The sequence below is a fragment of the Crotalus tigris genome, unplaced genomic scaffold, assembly GCF_016545835.1.
Source record: "Crotalus tigris isolate CLP2741 ecotype Arizona unplaced genomic scaffold, ASM1654583v1 scf7180000017940.1788314, whole genome shotgun sequence".
In the NCBI taxonomy this organism is placed as follows: Eukaryota; Metazoa; Chordata; class Lepidosauria; order Squamata; family Viperidae; genus Crotalus; species Crotalus tigris.
In genome coordinates, this window is record NW_024096732.1 from 627,397 (window position 1) to 654,546 (window position 27,150).

Genomic DNA, 27,150 nt, shown 5'->3' on the forward strand with positions numbered 1-27,150 from the left:
AGAAGTACATACAGCTTTCATTTCTGCGCCACTCTTCAACATCTCTCTATCCGTCACAGCTTTCCTCCTGTCAGTTCAAAACACTCAGCCGTGTTCACATGCAGTTGTGCTCTCTGGATTAGAGGCCCCTCATTTGCCCGTTCAGGTCTTCCAAGGGGAAGACGCAAACTGGGAAGTAGCAATTATACGAGTTGTTGGTGCATCTCTCTCACACACACTAATGCACACCGTGAAATAACTTTTATGCACTAATAAGCATTTCCCAAGATAGGGGAAGAATTCTGCACCACTTCCGAAGTCTGAGGCTTTGGGGCACCTGGACTAAACGATGCCAGCCACTTGCAGCTCATGCCAGCAAGGCTGGGCATCCCCGTCTTGGCATCCCCTCCAGCCAGACCGCCGAGTCGTTGCTTCTGGTGGACCCTCTCCAGCCAGCACAGGCAGACCCCTGGTCTACGGCTAGACCCGGAAGGCCTTTGCCAGCGATGCCCAGACCTTGGGCATATGGTGCCACTGGACTCCTGCCCTGCCTTTTGGTTTCTGGGCATCTTGGCGGCTTCTTTCTGGCACCCGTCAAGGGAGCTAATTACTGTGCCGCTAATGAGGCACAGGTGCTAATTCTTCCTCCTGGCCTTTCACAAGCCTTTTCCAAGGCTGCTGCCGACACCCCCCTCCCAGAAGAGCTAAGAAATTGGGGTAGGAGCTGGGCCGATGGGAATCGGAGGGAAGGAAGAGAAGCTGTCACAGAGGGGGCACCCAGACGGCCAGGCCCTTTACTGGTGCAAACCTGGCCTCCCGGGTGGGCAGCTGCTGGCAGCCCTGGGGTCACAGTGGAGCCGTAGGGACTCTGACCTTCACCCCTCTGCTTGTAGGCTTCTTCCTTTGCTCCCCTCAGTCAACCAGTGTTGAAGTGTGTAGGGATGGTCCCTTGGGGGAAGTGGCTAGAGCAGAATCAGGGTTGCTATAGTTATATGCTAGCGATGGTAAAGTATGGTGTGACCAGGATCCACTCCCAAATTTAAAAACCAGGACTGCACCATTCTGTTCACCCACTCTGGGAGAACAAGCTGACCCTTTGCCCTAAAACTATTTCTAAATTTGCACTCTTGGGCCATAAATGAGCTTTGCCAACTGGGGTGCCCTTGGAAGGATTTCCCCCCCTCGGGTTAAGCCCAGTTGGCCAAATCTAGCAGAAGGGAGGCAGCTGGGCCCAGCCAGGCTCGGGGACGGGGCCGAGGGGCTGGAGGAACAGCCGTGGATCGCTCACCATCACCCGGCCCCAGACCTGACCCCCCTGGCTGGAGGGCACCCAGAGTCGCCCCTGTGCTCCCGGCGCCTGTCTCGGGTGCAGCCACCTTTGGCTCTTCCCCTCTGCTCCGCCGAGACAAAACAAAACGAGGCCCGCCGAGGTAGCAATTAGCTACCTGATCTAATTGCCGTAATTGCCAATACAGATTATCTGCATAAACGCTGGTTAATTTCTTGCCTTGCGCGCTTCCCCTTCTAAAGAGGGTGGGGGCCCCCCTTCCCTTCCAGGGCTCCTGCCTCGCCCTTCGCAGCAGCAGCCTGGCAAGCAGAAATCCAACCGGTAAAGCAAGGGGACAAAACAGGAAAAGGAGAATAAGGTAGTCCTTGACTTACAACTGTTCATTTAGTGACCATTCAAAGTTATGACAGCCCTGAAAAAAAGTGACTTAGGACCGTTTGTCACACTTACGGCCGTTGCAGCGTTCCCAGGGTCACGTGATCAAAATTTGGGCTCATATTTATGACGGCCACAGCGTCCCGGGGGGACATGGGATCCTCCTGACAAGCAAAGTCAATGAGGAGACCGGATTCACTTAACAACCGTGATAAGAAAGGTCTTAAAGTGGGACAAAACTCACAACAACCATCTTGCTTAGCAACAGAAATTTTGGGATGAATTGTGGCTCGGGAGCACTGCCAAACCGGGGCTGGCACATTCCCCAGGCGGGCTGCAGGGAAGACAGTTTTCCTCGTGGGATTCCCAGGGTTAAGTGGCCCATTCTGCATCTTCGATTCTCGGTTCTCTCTTCCAGAACGGCCGCTGTAAAACAGAGCCACCTAAAGCGGCTCACCGTGAACCGTTTTATCCCGTTAAAAGCTGCATGTCAGAAATGAGGCATGACTAACATCCTGCATTATGCAGCACCTGCCTCCACATCTAAGGAGGCCCGTTTTCAAATGACAGACACCTTAGGCGGAGGAGTACTTATTTTTATCCTTGAACAGATATTATCAGATAACCTGCAGCTAATCTAGAGAACCGCCATTTGCAGAAATGAAAAAAAGTGTCCACTTTTAGAAAGGAAACGGCTAAGCTAATGAACTCTGTGTTTTAGAAACATCTTCTTCCTTATCCCTTTCGACTGTTTCAGGCTGAAAATCAGATAAACTCACAAATTCTCTAACAGGTCGATCAAAAAACGCCTCCATGCTCTTTTTCCCTTTAATTATTCATAAAGCCACAGAAAAACAGATTAAACTTAATGGTTAGAAGTCCACCAGAAAGCTCCGTTCGAAAAAGAACATTATTTCTAATGTTAGTTGTTGTTTTTTTTTAAAAAAAGAAACTAACCAATGTATCTGGCTGAATAGAATAATAAGCTTCGAGCAAAAATATCCTTGTGGCAAAGACTTCAGGAAACAACAAAGGAAAAAGCAAGAATCAAATCAATGGTAAATATTGAATACCTTCATTTAATCCTTCGGGAATTAAGTTGTTTAGCAACAATATCCATTTTATTTCTCTTCTTAATGGAAGTGTTTCATTATCACCTTTTGTTCCGTAACACAAAAACGTCGCTCTGAAATCTGATCTCTTTGCCAATCAAATCTTTGACTGAAAGGCTTCCTTAGATTCCCCGAAAATCCCCTGGATCTGGCTGGATCCCTTTTGAGACACGGGGAGGGGGCAGCTCCTAAGATACGTCCGAGTCCCTTCCCTGAAGTGGATTTGGGTCCCTGGATTAGTGGCCAAGGTGAGACTGGCACTTGGGACCGGTCGGACTTGCGCAGGCTCCCACAGGGCACAAGGCGCAAGCGGGCTTCGCAGTGTGTGAGAGGGGAGGCCCAGCTACCGAGCTGAAAGACCCCCCAGCTTTATTCCCACGAGAGGCATAAACCCCCAGTGACTAGGGATTGCATCAAGGGCTGCAGGCGTTCTGCAGAAGCCTTTTCCAGCCTGGGAACAGGGGAGGGGGGAGAGAGACCCCCGGATGCTTTGGCCAGGAGGAGGACCAACACCAAATCCTGCCACCTGGCCAGGCTCTGGAGGGGAACAGAGGCTTTGCTGTGAGGGCCCCTTATTGAACAGAGGGAGAACGCCCCCAATTCTTTTTGAGTGGCAGCTCCACATCTGGATGGGGGATGTCTCCTCCTTCATGCAACCCAAGCATCCCCATGCCACCTTCTGCCCCCCCGGGCCCCTCCCAATGAAGACAACGCTTGCAAAGCAGCTGGCATACATAAATAGGATTTTAGTTCAGTGTACGTTAAGCTCTTCATCATTTCTACCTTTTGTGCACCACCAATCTCCTAACATCTCCCCATCCCACCTAACCCCCCTCCCCAGCCCACGGACCCTGGGCTCCCTCCAGCAAGGGGTTCCTGGCTGGGTCCAGGGCAAAGCAGGCAGTTCTGCGTGTCCAGAGAAGAGCTGCTTTGATCCGGGAGCCGCTTGGCCCTCCGTTCCGACGATGCGTCAACAGGCCCTGCCAGGAGGGGTTTGGCCACGCAGCCCCCACCTCCAAAAACCCCCAATGTGCCTTCAGGGAGGGCTGGGCACGGCTCCCCTTCCTGCCGCACAGGCTGGGCATCAGGCCAGTGAGACCTTCATGTCCTCCCAACAAAGGATGTCCTCTTCAGGGCTGGCAGCTCCTGCAGTCGACAAACCTCTGGCTTCTCTGGAAGGCAATCGAGCCGGGCGTGGTGGGGCTGAGCTGCAGGCGGTCTTGGGAGCAGGTGACCAGAGTGGCTTGGGTGCCGGAGAGGCTTCGGCTGCAGGCCAGGCGCTTCTCGTCCAGCACAGCCAGGTTGTATTCGCAGAAGTCGAGGAGAAGCTCCACCTGCTCGTGAAGCGACAGGGACTTGTATCTCCTCTGGGCCAGGAAGCAGACCGCTTCCACGAAGGCTGGGAGGCTCATTCCTGGGGGGGAAGGAAGAAGAGGGGAGGGGAGCCAGGAGCAGCCCTGAGTTTTGCTTCACAGGGTTATGACATTTAGGGGGTCAATAACCCAACCCACGTGGGGCAACCAGCATCGGCTAGAAGTTTCACCCAACTGGAGGTGAAGGTACCAAAATGGAGTATCACCAAGCCCTGAAGCTTCTTGTTATGGCCCCCTCAAAGGCGGGCTTGGAGGAGCGAGAGTGGGAGCTGGGACCGTCCAACAGGGAAGGCAGGACGGGGCTGTCCCGTGCCCCTCAGGCCTTGGGGGAGCTGGGCAGCGGCTGGCACCACCCTGGCCCCGTCTGCTGAGCTCCCTCCCCACCCTGGCCTGCAAAGAGGGGCTTCGGATGGTCGGGAGGCCTGATCTCCACTTGGCTGGGGGCGAGCGCTGGAGGCTGGCTTCTCAGGCTGCCTGGCCAGCTCCTCGGAAGGGGAGGGGGCAGGAGTAAATAAATCAGGCCCTCCCCCCTCTCTGCTCCCTGCAGGAAAACCTCTTCTCTATTGCCGCCTCTGGCAAGGAAAGGGGGCTTTTACCGGCATCCCTGGAGCTGCCCACAGCCTCCTTCCCGTCGCCTGGCACAGAGAGTGGCTTGGTGGATATTAAAATAAATCCCATCCATTACAATTTTTAATAAAACCTGACAATTAACTCTGGGTACCAGACGCTCAAGGAGCGCGTGTGGCTTCCTGTTGAGACGCTTCTGTGTAATCCAGATCGCATATTAAAACCTCAGAGAGGAGCCCCCCCTCCCCATGAAGGGGGGGGCTGGACTCCTCTTGACAAAAAGGCTCTCTTTCCCCCCCCCCAATGGATTTTATTTTGTGCATCCATCCAAATGCTACTTTTGTCATGGACTTAACCCACTACTATGGATTATTTCTTAGTGACGGATCTAAAGGTAGCATCGTCATTCTTATTGTAATCATTGTGATGATTGACAGCGTCCCTTCCTTTGCTTTGCTCTTTGGCTTGACTTCCTCTAAGCTTTGCTTAAATTCCTCAAATTAAGAATCACTCTTCTTTCCCTGCAGTACAGAATTTTCCAAATTCTGCATTTCCCCGGATCTTTCCCCGCCAGGCCAGGGACGCCACCTTGTGCCTACATTGCCAGGCGCTGGTCTTAATCTTCCTTGCCCCCAAACAGGCATTTTAAAGGTGGGTCTCCATTTTTTTCCTCCAAAGGAATCAAACAGCAGAGACCAAAGTTGTCTAGAGTGGAGAAAATCTACCTCCTATAGGCAGGTAGAGCCTGTCTCCCAGCCTTGAAGTGTCCCAGCAGGTGGAAACACCTGAGCCAAGGTGTTTGGGCTCAGAAGCTCAACAGGTAGGGCCCAGTTGCTGCTTGGACCAGCGGCCTGCAAAGATTATTGAGGCGAAGAGCCTAAACTCGGTGACCCAAAAGAGGAAGAAGAATTTTCTTCAGATATTTTCGTTCGGAGGAAGGCACTCCGGTGGGGGGGCGAAGCCGAATTCTGCTCCTCAGCAGTCCTTCACATCTTTTCCTTATTGTCACTTCAGTCAGCAAAACAAAAACACGCACCCACATAAATCCGCGCAGGCAACATCCCACAACCACAACAGATTCTGCTCACCCACAGCAATTTAAGATGCAAGCCCAACAGAACTTGGGCGAAAAAAAAATCGGAGTGCGAATCCAGACTGAACAATGGAGCAGATGGCGGAGCTCTTTCGGAGCCGTAAATGGGGAAATGACACTTCCTCTCCCTCTAATTGCCGGTTAATTTCAGCCTCGGAAGGAGCCGCAAAATCCGAAAACTCGGCCCTTCTGCTGACTCGGTCCAGGGGCTGCCAAGCATCGCCCCAGCGCAGTTCCTCCAGGGCGGAGATTTGGAAGCACCTCGGCCAAAGTCAGTGGGGGATCCCTACATCTGGCCTTGTTTGGGCTCCACCAAGCCCCCTCTTCTCCCCTCTCCCCATCAGCCACATGGTCTTTGCAATCTGTGCCACATCAGGAACCTTCAGGTTGAGAAAAGCAAGCTTGGAAAGGGCTGGTGAGGTTTTAACATCCCACTCAGCCACCTGGAAGTCCCCGTCTCGAAGTCAGAAGAGGCACCAGCGCCTTCCAGACCGGCTTCCTAGCAGGCCCTGGGAAGGCTGGCTGGGGATTATGGGAGATGATTGCAAGGATGGCTCCCACCTGCGACCAGCTACCCACTCTGACGACCAAGAGGATGGGCAGCTGCTGGAGGGGCTGGCTCTGGCCCCCTCCCAGGTGGGGGAAGGACGGATCCCGGCATGGCCAAGCGGGGCCCAGTCTCTCCGCTGGGACTCCCTCTCCCACCAGTGGCCCCTCAGAGGGACCATCTTTCTCCGGCTGGCGGCAGACTCACCAGCCTCGCGCTGGTCCATGCTGGGCCCGATGCCCCGCCGGGTTATGTCAATGTAGAGAATGTCCCCCGCAGCCATGCTGAAGCCGCTGTTGCTGATCTTGCTGTTCCTGGAGAGGAGGAGGAGGAGGAAACAATGTTATTATGGGATGGGGGGGTCCTCATTTTCTCTGCCTCCCTGATGGGCAGCATGTTGAACTCGAGGAACGGGGCATCACACACAGAGAGAGAGAGAAAGCAGAAAGACCTCAAGGATCATCCTCCGGCCACCTTAAGTGGGGCTCATGGAAGATGCAGTCCAGAGGACCAAAGGCCCTTCTGCATCTTGAAGGAAAGGAGAAAGCCCCCCTCACCTTATAAACATCCGGAAGCCGGTGGGCCCCAGCTTGGTGGTCCCCTTCACCCCCAGGAAGCGGATGAAGAGGGCGGCAATCCGCTCCACCAGCCTCAGGTAGCTGAACTGCTTGGCGTGCTTGGGGAAGACCTCCTTTAGGCAGAGGGCGGGGGGCTCGGCTACTGGCGGGGGGCTCTCCCCCAGCTCGGGCTTGTTCTGCAGCTCCTCCTCAAGGAAGCTGTCCTTGTCTGTCAGTTCCACCGGTTCAGCTCTGTAGTTCAAGAGGGAGACCCCAAATACTCAGGAAAGGATGCCCACCTTCATTCAATGTCCCCACCTAATGGAGCTGGAAGTGCCAGGGAGAGCCCCCGCCTCATCGGACCTCAGCAGTGGAAGCAGGCAGCAGTGCCCCCCCCAAGGAGGCATAGAGGCTTCCTGGGTACCCGTCCCTCTCTCTAAAGGCAGGAAAGGCCCAGTGCAGACTGGCAGACAGCTCCAGGCACCGTGCCAAGTGAGCCGGCTCTGTTTTTACACTGAATCCCAGCTTTTAAAAAAAAGCTTTCTAAAATTCTAAATTCTCTCTTCCTGCCAAATATTGATGGTAAAATCAATAGCAACTGAGTCATCAAACGACCTCCAAAACCCACAGTCCAGATTTGGAGGACAGACACCTGCCCAGCAAGATTCCCCCCCCCCCGAAGGAGACCACAAAACTCACACGCTCCACATTTGTGGCCGACAGGAAGCGCCTCATTCTGGATTTTGCCAAATTGCAACTCCATTTTTTAAAAAAACAACAACAACTAGGAAATCAGCCTGGAGAAATTATCAACCGTATTGGGGAGAAGAAGGAGGAAGGGGTGTCTGTCTGTGAAGCATCATGCACAAAGAGCAAAGTTTTCAATCTGAGCCCAGCTCTTCAACATCTCAAGGACAGCTTATCTTTTATACATGATTACTAATTTATTAATGCCTTCCTGCTATCTGCACCAGATCCTCAGCTCTGCTCCTTCTCAGGGCACTTAATCTTTATGCTAATGTGCCGCTCTCTCAGCTCCGGTTCCAGCTGCTAACGAAAGGCTGAGAGATGAGATTTACAAGCGGGGTCCAGGGACCCTGAGAGCGGCAGCTAAGCCCCAAAGCCGCCCCCCAGCTGCCCTCTTCCCAGGCGGGAGCTCTGCTCTCCATGGAGATGGAAAGGGAAAGCCAGCCTGGAGAGAGATGGTACGGGAGATGGTTTTAGGGAGGGTTTGTTGGCCGGTAGGTTGTCCTGGACTTAGGACTGGTCACTTAGTGGCCATTAAAGTTACAACTGGCCTCCCAAAAGGCGAGGGTAACTACCTTGGTTTGTGAAGTTTGCCAGTTGAGTTTCTCCATGACCACCCATGAATGTTAGCCAACATTTCACAGCCTCTCAGCAGCAACGATGGTGGACAATTGATGGGCAGCCACAAAGAGGCCACCATTTCTACACACAGGAGGGCTGCTGGTGGAAGGTCCTTAGTTGCCCTCCTTCCCAAAGTCGTCACAAACAGAACCGTTTACTCTAAATCCAGCAAAGGGAAATACTTCTTAATGGCCAGCAACGTCTGGCCAACAGTGTAGCCAGCCACCGCAGGACCAACCAAGCCCACCCCCACAAACGGCCCTCAGAAGGCAGCCCCGGTCCTCTCTTTCCTGGGTGGGCAGAGGGCGAGGCATCAAGCCAATGGAAAGGCCAGCTGGCTTCCCACACAGAATTTTAATTTTATCCCAAAGCCTGGAGAGAGGGTTTTCCGTTTACCAGGTTTAATCTCCCATACCTGTTAATTTGCACTTGATGGTCTTCCCACCACAGACCCCAGGCTGCCTCTACAACGCCCCACCCTGGGATGCCTGTTAAAACGTCAACCTTGCTGAAGGTTGATACCAGCCAAAGAGACATCCAGCCAGAAGCTGGGGAAATACAGAATCAGCTGTGCCTGCTGGGCCTTGTAGTTCAGCAGCCCGTGAGCTTGAGGACCCCAGGTTATTGCACATAAATGATGGCCTTAATTTAGCTGCTTAAATTATGACAGCAGGACAGTCGCCTCCTGCCAGCGTTCCCGCCTCTATTATTGGTGATCGGAAAATAAATCACAGGAGATTCTCCACAGTCGGTTCTGTTATGTTGTCTGTATCTGTTTTTGTGTCTCCCCCCTCCACCACTGAGACTCTTCCTATTGGCAGCTGGTTGTAAATATTTAAGTGTGATTGTTTTTGTCTGCAAGGACAGCCACCTTGCCTCTCAGCAGTTTTCGAAGACAGAGGAGAAGAAAAAACGGATCCGTTTCTTTTTGCCTACTGGGAGATGTATATCTCCTTGCTCCCCTGCTTCTCTTGAACTTGGAGAAGGTCCTAAATTTGGAGAACAAAAGACATGCTGGTGCCAAGATGGCATCGGGAGATTTTGCCGCAATGTGAATGAGATTATGGCTCCTGCTTTGCTCCAGACTTGCACAATGCAAAACCTGAGGCAGGCAGAGAATGGGGTATTTCTTGGAAAATACTGACCTTTTTGCCCAGTTTGGGCTTAGAGAAGACTAAGTCAATGTAATGCTGCATTCTGATGGCTTTGCCTCCAAACTGACCAACATAGCCTGTTCTGAAGTGCTGAAGGCCAGCTGGAAATCAGGTCCCACTTACGAAGCCTGCTCCCCCGGCTGCTGCTGCTGCTTCTTGTGAGGATCCACCAAGCGGAGGGTGTCCCGGATAACGGCCACCTTGACTTCTTCATCGACCGGACTGGGGATGTATTCCATAACTCCTGGAGAAACCTTGAAAATCCAGAAGAGAAGCTGATCACAGAAGCCCATCCCAGCAACTGGCAAACATGCTCAAAAGTCAGCTTTTTCCTTCAAGCCAGAGGTTTTTTTTATTTAGATTTTTTTTTACTTTATTCCAAGGTTAAAATACAAAATGCCAAAAAGACAGATAAAAAAACACAGACATTAAAAAGAAAAAGTGTCTTTAAAAAGGTAGAAAAAAAGACTGTACAACATCCTGCTTAGCTGAATGCTGATTAATATAATAAAGCAATGTGAAGTTAAGACAGAACGTTCTTTCCAAGGGGCGTTTGAGGGAGTGGGCAACCAGCAACTGGCCACTGAGGAAAATTAACCAGTGGAACAGAAGTCACCTTCAGACGTTGTGGGTGCTTCATCACTCGAGGTTTTTAAGAAGAGACTGGACAGCCACTTGTCCGAAATGATATGGGGACTCCTGCTTGAGCAGGGGGCTGGACTAGAAGACCTCCAAGGTCCCTTTCAACTCTATTCTAATTGATTGGTTGAGATCCCTGGAGCATTTGGGGCCCAGGATGCATGGAGGGCTGCTCCCATCTTCCCAGGGAGAGAAAGAGGCTGTGGCCAGACCTGGTGCCCACCTCTTGTTCATGCTCAATCTTCATACTTGGATTGGCGTTGACTTCCAGCAAGACGGGCTTCAGGTTCTTCATCAGCAGGATGTCAAACCCTAAAATCTTTGGAGGAGAGAAAGCAAGAAAGCTTTCCAAGAAACCAAAGAACAGAGCAAAACCATTTCCAAGCTCCTCTTCAGACTCTCAAGAGCACAGAATTACAGACAGGACCCACGAGGGTGGAAAGGACCATCCCAGATCCCTGGTGTTTTGCTCAGTTTGACCCCCTAGAAGAAAAGGGGTACTGAGGGAGGGCTCCCCCAAAGACGTGGGCACTGGGGCCTTCCGTGGCTCTGCTGGTGTCCATTGGCCGAGCAGCCAAGAATTAGGAGAGGAGGCGGGGGAGTCTAGGGGGAGTCTATAAAGCCTCTCCATGCCCCCAGAGCCCCTCAATCAAGAGTAGCTAGTTGCAACTCTTTGCTCTGGAGGCAGAACACACAAAGGGCTGGACCCCCTAAACTTTTACAGCATGGGTCAGCTTGCACAACCCCAGACCCAAAGGCAGTGGCTGGGGGCTAAGGGAAGCAATGAATAAAAATATACAAAACTCTTCCCTTTGGACCCCCCCCCTCCCCCAGTCGATTCGCAAGTCCTCTCGACCCACTTTGGAAGACCTACACTCACTTGAAAGCACGAGGGTCCCGGTTTGCCCACCGGGATGTCAGACTGGTAAAAGACCTTCAGCTCAGGCACGATGGCGATCACGGTCTTGATGACCAACGAGACGATGTCGGACCAAATCTTCCGGATGTTGACACCGGCAGAAGACAGCTTGCCCAGGATACTGGAAAACGTCCGCTTGCTGCCGGTGTTGCCGCTGTCCGAGTGGACAAAATTCCCGCTGTGGATGTTGAGGGAGTAGTTGGTCAGGTGCATGTAGACCTGGTGGAGGTTCCTCAGGGATGGCTCCTGGTAGGGCTCCGTGCAAAACCGGCAGAGCCCGTCCTTGGCCACGTAGACCTCCAGGGGGTCCAGGGACCTGAGCAGGACGTAGAGGCGAATGTCAAACTTCAGCTTGTCGATCAGGAAGGGCTTGGACATGTACTCCTGGACCACGGCCGGCCTGCTCTGCAAGTTGCCCATCAGCCGGATCTCCGTGGGGTCCTTCACGAGGTAGATCCCGTCCCCCTGACAGCCGCCGTCAGGCTTCACGATGAAGGTGGGTTTCCACCTGGGGTGGTTCTCCTTCATCAGGTTTACCTGCCAGGGAAGGAAGAGGAGGAAGGCAACAAAACCTTTACCTACATGCAGGCCTTTCCCCTCTCCTACCCCCCCCCCAATTATGTTTAAATCAGCCTTGGGGCAGATCCCATTTAATCCCCTTCTTAGACGGCCATGTCTGGTGCCCCAGTGGAGCTTGCCTTGTTTTTTCCTTGAAGACGTTTCGCTTCTCATCCAAGAAGCTTCTTCACCTCTGAACTGAAGAACTGAAGAAGCTTCTTGGATGAGAGGCGAAACGTCTTCTAGGAAAACCTCTTGCAAAAGCACCTTTGGGGCAGCCCTGACTGAGAGTCTCCATCGACCTCTCCCTCGGATGTGTGCTGCCCCCTCGTGGAAGCATCACAAGGGAAATGGGGGGAAAATGGACAAAGATTTTCAGAGAAACCACCCAACCGGATGCCCTCCAGACACACTGGCTGCAAGTTATGGACCCAGCCTCAGTCAGAAGCCATGGCAGATATGGGCACAGTGAAACATGGAAGCTAAAAAACCCGATTCCTTGGTTAATATTTGGAGCAGAACTCAAAGAGCCCCCACCTACCTCGGTGAGAAAGATGGCAAACTCCTCCGGAAGGATCCAGGAACGGGGATAGAAATTATACTCTTCCGGGAAAAGTTCCTGCATCGTTCTCATGGCGCGACTCAGGTTCACCTTCCGTGCCATTTCAGTCATGCCTGGTGGGCAGAGGGAGAAGCTTGGCAAGGGCAGCTGCCCGGTGAGATGGGCCAACCCAGAATGCCCAGCCAAGTGCCGGAGAAGATGCTCCCCTCAAAGGGGCCGTTCCCAGCCCTGAGGTTCCATCTCTGCCTTAGAGATGGATCTCGTGGCTTTTATGTCCTTTTATTGCTCTTCCTTGCTGCTCAACCTAGTCATCTATTTTATCTTTTATCGATTGTTTACCTGCTTAAGCAACCTTATAAACTGCCCAAAGGATCTATTAAGCTGATCAACTTAATGATGATAAATTAAACGTATTGAACATTAAAAGTTCCCGGTCGTGGAGGTGAGCTGCAACCCCTGCCGTCCTATTGGGTACAAGGGCTATTTGATTCCTCTGAAGCTAAAATCCCAAACCTACTTAACAGGGAGTAAACTTTCACAGCAGAATAAGCTTCTAAATATGCACATTTGTGCCACCGGGGTGGAAATGCGCACAGCCCGATTTATCATGTATTGATCGGTCTGTGTGATATTAAAAGATTCCCCTGCTTTTCAAAGTGCCCAAGAATGGGACTTGGTTACTGCTGAAGGTTTTCTTCAGACTGAGCGGCTCACACTTTGCAGCCAGGAGAGGGAGAAAAAAAAAAAAAACCCAAGGTTTAATTACACTTGGAAGGAGCTGCTTTTTTTGCCAATTTGATCCCAGGGAAGGCCTTTTTATAGATCCTTGTATAGCACAATGAAGCGGAGACAGGAACAGCGATAAGACAGGAACGTGGTCCTTCCTTAGCGAGATTCAGGAAGAGATTAATGGGAAATCAGGGAGCTTTAAGCAGTTTAATAGCCCCTATCTCAAGGAAAGGTTATGTTAAATTCCTCAGTGCTTAAAAGAAAATGGCCCATCTGAGAAATCTCTCTTGGCAGAAAAAAGAGACAGGACAGCTTTGATTGGCCCACTGAGGGAGGCGTATGTTTTTCAGCAAAATCAAGGAACAGCAAGTATTTATTAGCTGTACACAGTCCACGATTTATTTGGGCAGAAACCAGCCTCATCATCATATTGTTTTCAGTTTGTCCCATCAAAATATGCATCCACCACAAGGACCAAGCCTCAAAAGACTTTAGAGAGCAGACAGCATTCAGTGACAGACATTTAAAATATTGAGAGGTGCTGTTGATTCTCTCTGAGCTTGCTTGTTTTCTTGTAGACGTTTCATTACCCAACTAGGTATCATCATCAATGCTAGAAGGGAGTAGGGTTTGCTCTCTGTTCTAGCACTCAACCACTCCCTCCTAGCCCTGATGATGTCACCTAGTTGGGTAATGAAATGTCTGCAAGAAAACAACCAAGCTCAGAGAGCACCCAAGACCCCTCATTTCAACCCTAAGCTACAAATATTCTCCTTTATTGGTTTTTAAAACATTAGAAGAAATATTTTCTCCAATCTTGAAAAATGGCAGCAGGAGACTAATTGCAGACATAAGACAAGGTTTAAGAGAGAGGAGGTGGCAGTTGGCTTTAGACTATTTTTGAGTAGACTAAATATTAGACCAGGTTAAACATTCTTGTTTCTGATGAAGGAGCTGATCTCAGGCTAAGGCCAACAAACGTTGGAGCTCTGAGGCATCCAGATTTTCAGCAGAGGGTCCCCATGTGGCTGGGCTTTTTTGCATCATTTTTTGCTTAGACAAGCCAACCCCAGTTCTCATCAAAGGTCAGCTACCTGGAAATTTGTTGACTTGTCCCGAATAAATGACATTGTCGTGAAAGGAGACAGCGTGCCAATAGATGTCGCAGGGCAAACGGCGGCCAAACGGAAACTGGACACAGCAGAAGGGAAGAACACAAAAAGAGACCGCTTAGCCAGAGTCCAGACGGGCATAAATCTGTACTGAGTATCGGTCAGAGATGGTCAATGGGAAGAGGGCGATAGGTTGCAAAGATCGCTCTGACATTGTTCCTTTCCTTCCTTTCTTTTTCTAATGAAAGAAAAGCATCAAAAACCTCAGCTTCATCAACAGCCAGCTCTGGAGAGAGAGAAAACAATTAATTAACACGCTAATTGCGCACGTGCTTTCATTCTCCCCTGCTTAATGGGGAAGGGTGGCACCCACAACTGACAACAACAGCCACGGAGAAGGGGGATCTGTGACTCACTGCCTGATGCCTTGAGACTGGGGGTGGGTGGAGGGGAAGGAGGTGGGCAGGGAAGCAAAGACGCCTCAAAATCTGTGGAAGATTTGTTTGCAGGAAAACAAGCCAGCAAGAGCCCAGATCAGCTCCCAAGCCTCCCCTTCCTCTGCCCCGCGGGCACCTGGAATGCAACTGGGGGTTTCCTGCCCCCCCCCCAACATGCTGCCTTCCAAGTGTGTTCAGCCTCGCCCTCCATCCTTCCCAACTGGCAGGAGAGTCGGTGGTTCAACACACCTGGAGAACACCGGATTGGGAGAGGCCGCAAGAGAGAGACCCCTGGCCTGGAGGAAAGGGGGCCTGGAAAACGGATAAATGGGGTGAAGGGCTCCCTGTCTTTTGTCACAGAAGCTCGCCCGATCTGCACCTCCCAAACTGAGACAATGAGCAAGAAGCTAACCTTCCCACAGGCCCAAGTTCTGCAACTGAAAGAACGCACAAAAACATTTACAGGGTGGGAAATAGAGACTGGACAACTGGGCTAGGAGGACGTGAGGAAGAAATGCCTGAACTCACTTGCTGACCAGAAGGGGCGAGAGAAAAAGGCGCCAGGTTGACCACCGCCACCCCTGACAGCAAAGGAGACTCGGGAGACCGATGGTTCAAGGTGCAGAAAGGACCAATGACATCCATATAACGGTGCAGAAAGTAATTATATATCAATGAAGTGTTGATGAAACATGAGGACCAGATGCTTGAGTTTATAAAGAAAAACGGAAGCTTGAAAACCTCAGCCTTTCCAGGCGTGTGTAACATCAGAGGAGTGTGTGTGATGCAGAAAATTGCACAGACAATGTATAAATGAATGGCCACCCCTTTCTGAAGTAACACACAGGTTCAAGGGATATTTCCTGCAACGGATGCTCGCCGGTTGCCTTCCGAGAGGCAGGAGCCCCCTCTCCTGGCCAAGGATCTTGGAGTTGAAGCTAATTATGCTAATTCCTTGATAACACCCTGCAAAGCCCAGTGGAGAATGAAGGTGTCGTTCTTGTTGCAAAAAGGATTTGTTGTGGAGACCTTTCAGAAGAGCCACCCGTTGGGATTAGCACAGACAGCCTGGCTTCTGCTCACACCTTTGCAAGTGGTTTTTTGCAAGACAATCACTCACAAAATCCTGTTTCTGCCAGATTTATTTCTGCTTTGCTCTCCAATATTACAGAAATATTCCTTTGCAAACACGGATATTACAGCTTGATTTTCTGATTCCGCCCCAAACCTTGATTTTTTGATTTCCCACTTCCCAAAAGGCTTAGGAAAAGCCTTGGGAGCAGGCCTGTCTGCTGTGGGTCTAGGAGGGCTTAAATACAAAGCGTGTTTCTTTTTCTCCTGGTTGTGTGGACGCAGGATCTCTGGAAGCCAGAATTGAAGGAAAGGCAGGGTTGAGGCTCTGAGCAGCCCTGGGCCGGCTACCGGGGCTCAACCAGCAGCCCTCCTTTTCCAGAGGAAGATCACCCCCCCTCCGACCACCAAGCCCACCCAAAGGAGTCCACTGGCTGGGAGAGACCAGCGCCTGCTGGGATTCTGGCCATGTGCTTCTCCAGTTGTTCGGTTCTTGATGTGGCCACAAGCCTGGGCACCCTTCACACACCAAAAGAAGCCCAGGAAAGCTCCCCCCTCCCCCTCCCCCCCAGCCCTGTGCCTGGCCCTGCCTACAGCCCTGCTTGTCAACACCACAAAGGCCGGTCTGGCACCACTCAGTGATGTCACAAACAGCTCTGTGGACACTGAGAAGGAAAAGGAGGGACGGACGCTGCAGGAAGGGGGGAGAGGGGTTGAGGGTCTCTGGAGACTTGGGGGGGGGTGAGCCTTCCCAAACCAGGCCATCCAGATGCCTGCGACTGCCACTCCTATCGCAGCCAAGCCAGCACAGCGAAGGGCGCTGTGGTCCTTCCGAAGCCCGACTGGACCCTCTGCACTCGGGCTCCCCGTTCGCTCTGAGCAGAGCCTCCCTCTGCCCTCAATCCCGGAGCTGCTCCGGCCTCCCTGCCCTGTCCCGCCCGCCGAGGGAGACCCGAGCGCCCCGGGGAAGGAAGGAAGAGCCGAGCGGCCCGCGCCCCTTGCGCTCCTTCGCCTCTGCGCCGGCCGGCGCGCCTACCTCCTTCCAGCGCAGTTGGCGCAGGCTGAGCTTCAGCGCCTCCAGCGAGGTGCGCGCCTTGGAGCTGTCCACCGTGACCGAGCGCGCGCTGCGGCGGGGGCGCGGGCGAGGCGCGGGCGCGACCCCGCCGGCAGCCGCCTTTCCCTCGCGCGGCTGCTCCTCGCCGCCGCCTCCCCCTCGCCACCCGGCCTGGCCCCGCGGCGCGGCCGCTGCGCTCGGCCCTCTCCCTGGCCAGGACGCCAGCGCCGCCTTCTCCTCGGGCGCGGCCGCGGCCCGGGCTCCCCGGCGGGCGCGGGCGGCGGCTCTGGCTTGAGCGGCGGGCGGCGGCTCCATCCGGCCGGCGGCGGCTCCTGCTGCTCCCGTCCCTCCTCCGGCCATTGCGCTCCCGCCGCCACCGGGCGCCGGCAGGGACTGAGCATGCTCCCCGGAGCTGCCCCGCGCCCCGGCCGGCGTCGCCCTTGGTTGCTCGGACGAGGCAGGCGCGCCCGGGTGGGGAGGGTGAGGGCGAGGCTCAGGCGGGAGCCCGGGGGGGGGGAGAGCCCGGAGTCCCCAGCCCGCCGGACAGCCGGGCGGGAGCGCGGCCGCGTTCAGACGAGGCTGAGCCCCCACGCGCTTCGCCCTCGCGTTTGGCAGCCGGCCCAGCTGCGGCTCCCCAAGAGGCCGGGCCTCCGTGCCCGCAGCCCTGCAAGACGGCCCGGGGTTCTGCTCGAATCCAACTGGGGCGAGGGGCAAGAGAGCCTAGTGGGAGGGGATGCGGGCATTCTCCATCACTGCACAACTGACCTGGCCCCCGAGACCCTCAGGTGGGAGGTCGCAGACCGGACTGAGCTGCTCCAAGGGGGTTGCTGCCCCTTCTCCTTTCCCCCAACGTTTGGGGGGATTAAGCTGGGAGGAGGCCTGGCCCCAGCCATCCAGCTTCTTTCACGAAAAGGGGAGGCGGAACCCAGGCTGACCAGAGCCTCAGACGTATCTCTGTTCTCAGCTTGGTACTAGAAGGTCAGAGTTGGCCACAAGGATTCAGAAGAGCGACTTGTTTCAAAGAAGGACCCCCACATTTGCTTCAAGCAGCTACAGTCTCCCCTTCACTTCAGCCTTCAAGCTTCTTGGGAAGGGACCAGCTTGCAACGTGCTTGGCGGGGTAGGGGTGTCAACTGCACCAAGCCCCTCTCACATCTGGGCCTAGGACCCGTCACACTGATCCACCTCTACAGACAAAGGGTCAGGGGCATCCTCCAGCTTCCATCTGCACACAGACGAGAGAGAAATCCAATCCGCAAATAAAGACATTCCCAGCCTCCCTCTGAATGACCTGTCAGGCCTGGAAGTGGATGCAGCCAAGAACAGGAAGACCTGCAGATGGTGCTGCAGCAAAGGGACCCAAAGGCTGGGCCTTCCCCAGCTCTCTCATTCCTCCCCCGTCCTTGAATAATTAACAGGGAGGATAAAACCGGAACCGGAAAGGCCTGCATGGCTGGGAAGAAACAGGGCGGGAGGGAGGGCAAAAACAGAGAAACTCGTCTTTCCTCTAAGCTTCCCCAGGTCGGTTGAAGAGTCAAGAGCTGCGTTTGTGCAACAACCTTGATTAGTGGCAACGGTGCAAATTCCACAAGTGGAGTAATTCCACAACCAGGTTAATTGTGTTGTGCAAAGGCTGCCCTGATAGTTTTGGATAAGTGCCGGCATTGTATTGAGATACAATTGAGATTTTATGCTTTGGGGTAGCTTTTTTTGCAATATCAAAGTAATAAGGTTTCTTTTCAGTTTATTTTTGAGAAGTAACTTTGAAATCTTCCTGTATCACCTCACTTGGGCGGATTAGAAGAATTGTCACTAGTAGAAGAATTGTGACTAATTTACGAGTCCGGGGCTTTCAGAGAGAGCTCATCCTTAGAGGGCCTGCTCAGCTGCTGCAGGGCGGAGAAGATGCCTCCCTTGACTGGAGGGGGCATCACACAAAGGGTGGGAAGCTTTGAAGGGGATGCAGAAAACCACGAGAGCCTCCCAGCGTTCCTCACTGGAGGGCAAGTGACCTCGCAGCCACCTGGGAAAATCCTTTCTTCCAGCCAAGCTCCAGCAAAGCCACTCTTCCTCCTGCAGGACCCCAACTGGACCCCAATTGAGCAGGCATGCCGGGCAAAGAGAGCCTCCTTGGCTGGCCCCCTGAGTGTTATGCTTATTAGGGCTTAGCCCCATTTGCAAGGACAGTCCACATTTGGGCCCAGCCCATTTCTGCCACTGGCTTATGTGAAGAAGCCACAGGCTGCTAGATTTGCCTAATACATCCAGCCAAATAGGCCCCATAACGGCTTGGTGTGTGCAGTGACCTGGGCAGCCCTCTCGGGCCTCTGGGCAGCAAACTACGGGGAGCAGGAAAGAGGGCGCAGCAGCAGCTCTCCGCCTTGTGCATTTTGGTCAAATTTAGTCCGACGCCTGCAGAAAACGTAAACAACATGTGATGTACTTTAAATTATAGGGAGTTTCCTGGGTTGGTTTCGCAGACTCAACAATCCAACAATTAAAGCAAAAAGGGTTGGATGGGGGGGGGGAAACAACCACCTGCCTGGTGAAGAGAGTGTTCCCTTCCAAAGGCTAAAATGAAAAGGGGGGAATGTTAGTTTCCACGCAAAAGTGGGGTGGGTATTCCTTGGCTCCCCAGAGCGACCTACAAGTGATGGTCAAAGGCTGGCAGTTTCTAGCAGAAACTGGAGTCTTAACTGCCTCTTGCAAGGAGTTAACAGATTAAGGGAGGAACTACAGACAAGAGGAATTGAGCCTCTGGCCACAGGAGTTGAGGCTTGTGACATAACCGACCACAACAGGACAGACAGTCTCTGGAGGGATGTGCAAACTCAGGAGCTCAGTTTATTACCATAAACAAGCGGGGGGGGCTTTAACAGGGCACTGAAAAACAAAATCTCTGCAGGGGGCAAAGAGGGGGAGAAAGGGGGCCCTGAAGGGCGCCCCCAGAAAGGCCCCGGGGGAGGCGGGCTGAGGCTTCTCCCGGAGACCCCCAGCCCGTCCTCCTGGGTGGGACGACCCCGCTCGGCCGGTACCTTGGACAGCGCCGCGCCCGGGCCTCGCACCGGCGGGCCGAGGGGCGGCGGGCGGGGCGCCTCCGAGGCCGACCCACCGGCCCTTCCCGGGGGCCGCCCGCCTCTTCCCTTCCCCGCCTCGCTCCGCCCCGACGTGGCGCATCACACGGGCGGCCCCCGGGAGGAGCCAGGCTGCCTGGCTCGCCCGGTCTCCTGGCCGGCCGAGCGCCACGCTCCTCGCACAGTCCGGGGCGCGCGGGGGGCAGAGCGGCTGGCCGGGCAGGGCCGGGGCGGCGATGCGCTGGCGCCGGGCAAGCCCTCGGGAGCCTCGTCCGCCGCCGCCGCCGCAAGATGCCCGGGAAGCTCCAGAACCGCTACAACCTGGTGGACGACGCGGGCGACGCGCGGGTGCCGCTGCACAACGAGGAAGCCTTCCAGCACGGCATCCACTTCCAGGCCAAGGTGAGCGGGGGGCAGGGAGGGAGCCCTCCCGGTGCCCACCCGGGCCCAGCTCCGTCCACCCGCGTCCCGGCAGCGGGCCAAGGGAGGAGAGCTCCGGCGCAGGACCCGTTTCTCAGGCCTCTGCGAGCCTGGCGCTTGGCTGGATCCGCCTGCGGGCAAAGAGCCGGCCGGCTGCGTCTGGAAAGAGCCGGGAGAGGAGGGGGGCTTGGAGGAAATAGGGGCAGAGTTGCTTGGTCACTGCTGCATTGGTGTCTCCTGATGCGCCGAAAAGGCAGTGAACTTTCCTCCGGAGTGGCTGAGATAGAGCCTCTCTCTGCAGCCACAGTCTACCCTCTGGACATCAGGTGCAAAATGAAGACTTGTCTAGCAGCTGGTTCCCTCTGAGTGAAAGCAAAGCTTCCGCGCGTAGGTGTGGCAACGCCCCCCCCCCCTCCGATGTGCTGGTCAAATTGGAAAACATGCCAAAACGTGCCTGTTTGCCATGCTGCTCCTTGCCCTCCGTATCTTGCCATTCTCACAAGGATGCTGGATAAGCCACCAGGCCAGAGCGGGCAAAAGCCTGGCCCAGGAGCCCCCCTCTGGTTGGTCTTCCTTCCCTGGGTTGGACCAGAAAGGGGGCAGGGAAACCAAACAGGTCCGCTGCAGGCCCTTGATCTGGCTTTGCATAAACTGGTTTGTCCTGTTGGATGCTTTTTAAACCATTATTTTAATGTTCTTAGATTTTAGAGTTGAAATGAGTTGGACAGTTTCCCACAGAAATAATTAGCAGCCTAAATGGGAGAGGAGCTCCCCCTCCCCCACCTCACCTTGAAAAGCTTACCTCTTTCACCTGTTTGCTGCACCAGGAGGGCAGCTCCCCGGATCTGGGCACTCTGGCTGAAAAAACGTGAAGGCTTCCTCTTGGCACAGATCTCTTCATCGGCCCGAATGGAAAGGGAGCAGATTCTCTGATAGGGAAAATTTATGGCAAATATTAAACGTTGTAGAATCTGTGTTTGTATCCAAGGGGAGATTTACAAAAGAGGGGGGAAATGCTCCCCTAAGCAGCAACATTCAGACAGCAGTTTTGCAGAAGGACAAAATAAGACTTTTTGTTGATTTCAGCCTTGTCCCCTCCGGCCTTGGCAGCCAGCAGTGTCAAGGGTTGCAGTGGGTCAGGATGGACACAATTTGGAATTAGGAGCTCTCCTGAGGGGTAGCCACGCACTCTGGCATATTTTAGCTGGTCCACATTTGAAGGACCTTTCAATAGGAGTGGAATTTAACCCTGTTGCCAGCAAGTTATTCTCTCTATCTTGCCCTGATTAAATATTCCTGGGTACATAAGCAAGGACAAAAGCTGAACCCAGTTGCTTTGTGCAAAGTCTGTTTTAAATAGACTGCTTGGCCTCCCTTCTCTGAAGGCACCCAGGATTTTGCTCAGTGAGGAGGTCTCTGGATTGGCCATTTTGGAGGGCGGAGTGGGTGTACATGCGCGTGTGTGTGTGTGGGAGAGACGGAGGGAGAGACACAGAGATGCTTTAAATGTGAAGCTCAACCTTTTCAGCTCCTCACTTCCCAAACTGGGCCAAATTCCTTTTAAAAAAAACACTGCCCTTAAATCCTGGGAATGCCATTGGCTCTCCCCGCCTCTGTTCCCAACAAAAAGAAAAGCCACCAAGCTCCCCATTGCTCAGGGGGAAACTTGCCAAGGATGGTGTCCAAGAAACCTGGAGATGGGAAGGGGGGACTGAGCAAAACACCACCAAATGGGCATGAATGCGCTTCCCATTTTAAAGCTGCAGGAGATAAAAATACACAGAGTTAGCACTCCAGAAGATTAAGAAAAAAAGGAAGCAGATTCCCTGGCACATAGGCCTCTTTGGTCTTTAATTAGAACCATTTGAGGGGAGAGGACTTAAAAATAGTGTGTGAACAATGCTTTATTAACAATGTGGCTTCCAGGCGTCAATTATTAGTTGTTTACATTCGGAAGTCTCCAACCCTTGTTAGTTGTCTCAAACTTGGACATAATTATGATTATAATTATTTTTTTGAGATTGTTAATTGTCGCCTTAAATTTTGTTCTCATCCTGATTTGCAAGCCGGCAGGCCAGGGATCTCTTTGCTAGAGCAGAGCTAAAGCCTTTTGCAATTGCTGGTTTCTGAGTTTCCCTTTGTGTAGTGCTCGCTGGATAGGCTGGACTACACTACCCATCAATGGCCAGGCTTCTGGAAAAAATAATTGGAGTCCGGCTCTCCTTTGGGAACTTTGAATTCAGCTCTTTGAGCCACACGTGGCACTGATTGGCAAGCAAAACTGGGGACTGGGGGAAGCCTGCATCAATGCCCAAAGGCCTGGCAGATCCTGAAGGGAAGAGAGGGGCTTCCCACGGGCACGGAAGCCCCTTTCTTTGCTTTGGCATTGGAGCAAACGGCATCCCTCTCTCTCTCCCCCTCTAGTACATTGGTAGCCTGGAGGTGCCAAGACCCAACAGCCGTATGGAGATTGTGGCCGCCATGAGGAGGATCCGGGTGAGTCAACGCAGACCCGTCCCCGTCTTTCCTCCCTTTTCTCTTCTCTGCACCCGCCTCCCCCATCCCCAAGGCCTACCCAGGCATTTTCTGTTGGAAGGGAAGATGGGGAGAAAGACACGAGGTTCTCTGGCTCCCAAATGCCTCTCCCCAAATGCCACCCCCGCCTTCCTCTCCGAGAAGCAGCCAGGCCACCTTCTGCTTGGCGCGGCTCCCGCCATCTTTGTTCCCGAGCCCACAGCCATAGCCTCTCTTCTGGAACGGAAGGAAGATGGAGGCAAGGAAAGGCAGCCAGGAATGGCTGAAAGGGCAGGAGGAGGTGGCAGCTCTTTCAAAGGGCAATTTTGGCCTATGTTTTAGGGGGGGGGGATGTGAGGCAAACCAGCAGGTGCTTGCAGCCAAGGTGTGGCCCACATGGGGAAAAGGGGGGGAGGCATCCTGTTCTGAAAGTTCAGGGAGAAACTGCTTTGGTGTCCTCATAAACTGACCACACACCCACTTTGACCCCCACCTCTGCTCAGGACAGTGACTAAAAGCTGGACAGGAAAGTAGCCACAAGAACTTCAAGGTTGCAGTCCAACCCACCAGGAAGGCATCAAGTTGGGAGAGGCTGGGTAGAAGGAGCAGAGCTGACTCCCTCTAAGGCAGGGGTCCCCAACCCCTGGTCCTTGCACCAGTACCGGGCCACAGCATGCCGGCAACCGGTCCGCACAAACAAGCAAAGCCCCATCCACGGGATGCAAGCAGCACGCAAAACCACACACCCTCCAGTCTGCGGAAAAACCTCTCTCCACGGAACCGGTCCCTGGTGCCCCAAAGATTGGGGGCCTCTGCTCTAAGGCACAACCAAGGGGCCTGTTGACTGTCCCCCCAGCCTCCTTCTTCCTCTTGATCACTGCCCAGCTTCTGAACACGCTGCCACTCAGTTTCTAAGATTTAACCAGGTGGACCTTCTCCTTGCACTTTCCGGGCCAACTGAACAGGGCAGGCTGTGTCTGGCCTTCAAAACAAACATCCAACAGCACAAAACCCAATTCTGAAAAGTCCTTCCCTTGGTCCCTAAAGTGCCGTGCCGGCTTCTTTGGAGGGACGGGTTCCAAGGAAAATTCACTCTCGGAGGCCAGTGTTTCTCCACCTTGTCCACGTGAAGATGGGTGGACTTCAATTCCCAGAATTTTCCAGCCCACAGAGATGGGCTCCAACTCGCAGCCTGCAAACCAGGCAAACCAGCCTGGGAGTTGAAGTCCACACATCTTCCAGAGGGCAAGGCTGAGAAACGCCGTTGACGTCTCTCTTGTCCAGGCGTGAGGGGGAGAAGGAGCATGGAAGAGACATCAGGCCAAGCTCTCCGTAGCCTGTGAATCCACTGGAGGCATCTGCCTGGCTTTCCTTGAAGACAGAAGGTGCCCTATGAATCTTGCAAGCAACAGATTTATTGTGGCTTCTGCTTCCTTCCTTCCTTGATTCATACTTCACCTTTCAGCTGAGCTGAAGAACAGATTTTTCACTGCAGGAAGAGAGAAATCAGGAATTTTAATCTCTCTTTCGCTTGTACGTTCAGTGGGGAAGAAGAAATATTTCAGGGGGAAAAAAGAACGCAAACTAAAATCCAACTGAGATGCCACCCACAAAGGAGCTGGTTTACAGAAACCGGTGATTAAGTGGTGGGGGGGGGCAAACGGAACACACCCAGGGTGAGAATTCACCCGTACCCATCAGTATTCCTACAACACAGTATCAAAACGGTTCCTGCAGCCAACCTCAAGGGGCACATGCAGCTTCCCATGAAAGCTTGGAAGACGAAACTCTGGTCCTGGTGACTGGCCCAGATTGGACCCTGCAAATACAGTCTCCTTGGTCTTAAAAAGCCAGGATGTTATGTGGTGGCACAGCTGATGGCACCAACTCTTTGGGTGTGCCCCCCAACTGCCAAATAGACCCCTGAATTTTTTCCCTTTCAAGCCCATCTTTTGCAAAGATCCTCTCCTTTGGGAGAAGCTGTCAACGGGAATGGGGGAGGAATACGTGCCAAGCCGCGAGGCTAAACATTTTCTGCTGGTGCAGATGCTGTACCACCCCCACAAAACTGGGAAAACTGGGAAGCCTGCAGAGCAGAGATCAAAGGCAGTGGCTTTTCAGAGTGAAACCCTCCCTTGGATAACAGGAGGAAGAGCCAGAACTGGAGAGAAAAGGGGAAGAACCGAGCAGAATGCAAATGTGGGGGATAAGAGTTGGTTGTGCCACACTACGCTGTCATTAAAGCCAAGCTAAGCCTGAATTTGAATGTATTTTTAAACGGCAAGGCCTCCCTTCAGATTATTATTAGCTGCCTGCAGTTGTTGAGCTTTCTGAGCTGAAATTAAGCCTCCTTTTTCCCCTGTAAACCGCAAAGCTGTGCCTCCTGACTCGCCAGCGATAGCAGCAGCTCCGTTCTGACTCGCCTGGAATATTAAGCAGAGCGGAAAGATGCCTCTGTGGAGCATCTGGGCACCTGTTCCCTACAGAGTTTCCCCTCTCGTCTTTCCTGACGATGCCACCCACCCTCTGAGCCGTGTCCTCCATCTCCCCCCTGTGGCAGAGCCCTTTTCTGCATTTCCACCTTCAGTGGTGCAAATCAGCCAGCTGAGGCAAAGATCTTGCTTCTGAGAAACAGGGGTCCAGGAAATCTTTTCGTATCTCAGAGCAGCCACTGCAGTTTTTGATTTATGCCCAGTCCGGTTTTCTACATCTCCAACCAGTAAGCGGTCCTGAAAACAAAGATTGTGAAAAGCCCAAATCTCGCAGCTGCTAAAATCAATAGGATGACATTGAAACAAGTGTAGAGCAATAGCAGAGGTGTCTTGAGGCCCTAATGAGGTAGGGGGCTCCCGTAAAAGCCCCCCTCTATTAGGAGCAAAGGAAAACCTGCAGCCCGCCTATCAAACCACCCCCCACCCCTTTTCAAACCTTCCCTTCCTACAAACAGGTCAAAAGCTCCCAGGATCTTCAATTTATAATTGTTGAAATGGAAACTTTGGTCTTGATTGTGGCCGTTAAGTCGGGGACTTCCTGGGCCTCTGTCATCTCTCTCCACAGTATGAATTTAAGGCAAAGAACGTGAAGAAGAGAAAAGTCAACATTGTGGTCTCGGTGGACGGGGTGAAGGTGCTGCTGAGGAAGAAGCCGAAGGTGGGTGGCCTGACCTGGGGGACCCCAAGACAAAACACCACCCCAGAGACAAATTGGGCAGAGCGATCCAGACCGCTGGGGTGGAAAGGGTGAATTTAAGGGAACTCTCTTCTTCAAAGAGAGATCCTCTACCTGCAAGGTTTATCAAGTGACACCCGTCTCCCTTGGCAGAGGAGAAAGGAAGCCCAGAGCTTGCTCTTGCTTTGAGCTTCCGTCATCCCAAGTCCTTGGCAGGGGGTCTCTTGGTCCCCTCAACTCCTGGAGAATACGAGGTGCTGCATGGCTTCTAAGCCCAAAACAGTTGGCCCAGCTAACGCCACCTCTTCTCTCACTCTCCTTTCCAGAGGAAGGAATGGACCTGGGATGAAGGCAAAGGCATGGTGATGCATGACCCTGTCTATCGGTGAGTCTCTGGGAATAATCCTCATCTTCTTGTCTCTCCATACCCATCATGGTGTCCAGACATGTCACTTTTTTCAGAGCCACTATAACTTACTCTAAACAAACTCACAAGTTGAGGGCCATCGGTAACAACACAACACTTAACTCGGGACCGAACGTCCACCCCTACAGATCTGCCCCATCCATTGGGAAGGTAGGCATTGCACACATCTGGAAAGGACCATTGAATCCTTGGGTGTTAAGATTCCTTGATTCAAGGAGGTCCAGGAGGCTCAGCCATCCAAGCTGGGGAGCATCGACTCCAGAATCTCTGGAGAGTAAGGAACGGATGCTGTGCTAGTGTTTCTGAATGTTTGGAGCAGTTGAGTTGTTGAGTTGAGTGGTTCTCAACCTTGGCAGCTTGAAGAGGGGCAGACTTCAACTCCCAGAATTCCCCAGCCAGCCATGAATTAAAGTTTTGATGTTGCCAAGGTTGAGAAATGCTGGCTTGGAGCAAGGAAGAGATGGGCTGGTCTTAAGCTGTCTTTGTGCCCCTCTCTCTGATCCCACCTTCCCTTAGAATCTTCTACGTCTCCCACGACTCTCAAGATCTCAAGATCTTCAGCTACATCGCCAGGGATGGCACCAATGACTCCTTCCGCTGCAACGTTTTCAAGTCCAAAAAGAAGGCAAGCGAAGAGGGGCAAATCGGGGCTGCCTCGTGCCAAGCCTTGGCTCCTGCTAACGGGTCTCTTCCCGCAGACCCAGGCGATGCGTGTGGTGAGGACAGTGGGCCAGGCTTTTGAGGTGTGCCACAAGCTCAGCCTGCAGCACGCCCTCCAGAATGCCGACGACCAAGCTGACGGGGCTAGCAACAACTCTGCTGACGACGCTCAGATAGAAGGTGAGACCTTGAGGGGGCCTTTTCTGGGTCGTAAATCTGGAGAAGGTAAGTGGCTCATCTCGGCATCTTGGGCTTCCCAAAAATGGAGGGTTTGAGATGGGAAAATAATCCTTGCAGGCCTCTCCTTCCACACACGAAAAACAGGCTCAAGCCGTGCCCACCAATGGCTGCAGGACGCCCTTTGTTCCATTCAGAAATTAAATGACCCGCAGC

At 53.3% G+C, this 27,150-nt stretch overlaps 2 protein-coding genes across 6 annotated transcripts in view; one reads left to right on the forward strand and one right to left on the reverse strand.

Annotated features, from left to right (window-relative positions):
* TTLL11 (tubulin tyrosine ligase like 11) lies at positions 1–21,311 on the reverse strand. Of its 5 annotated transcripts, none has more exons than XM_039344999.1 (9): positions 20,791–21,311; positions 13,915–14,011; positions 12,071–12,204; positions 10,933–11,508; positions 10,276–10,371; positions 9,537–9,667; positions 6,892–7,143; positions 6,542–6,648; positions 1–4,168 (listed from the first exon to the last, which is right to left on the reverse strand). In XM_039344999.1, the coding sequence occupies exons 1-9, from the start codon at positions 20,887–20,889 to the stop codon at positions 3,885–3,887; spliced, it is 1,776 nt and encodes a 591-aa protein (XP_039200933.1). In that variant the 5' UTR covers positions 20,890–21,311; the 3' UTR covers positions 1–3,884. The 5 variants fall into 5 exon arrangements, with proteins under 5 accessions (XP_039200933.1, XP_039200931.1, XP_039200934.1 ...); XM_039344997.1 differs by lacking the exon at positions 20,791–21,311 and adding an exon at positions 16,477–16,941; XM_039345000.1 differs by lacking the exon at positions 20,791–21,311 and adding an exon at positions 16,477–16,605 and having other exon boundaries at positions 13,915–14,218.
* LOC120308655 (carboxyl-terminal PDZ ligand of neuronal nitric oxide synthase protein-like) overlaps positions 19,678–27,150 on the forward strand; it is a 12,045-nt gene continuing 4,572 nt past the window's right edge. Inside the window, exons 1-6 of the mRNA XM_039345004.1 lie at positions 19,678–19,970; positions 22,413–22,484; positions 25,560–25,652; positions 25,997–26,055; positions 26,614–26,722; positions 26,796–26,937. Coding sequence (XP_039200938.1) covers positions 19,860–19,970; positions 22,413–22,484; positions 25,560–25,652; positions 25,997–26,055; positions 26,614–26,722; positions 26,796–26,937 — 586 coding nt within the window. The 5' untranslated portion in view covers positions 19,678–19,859. The remainder of the gene's footprint in view (positions 19,971–22,412; positions 22,485–25,559; positions 25,653–25,996; positions 26,056–26,613; positions 26,723–26,795; positions 26,938–27,150) is intronic.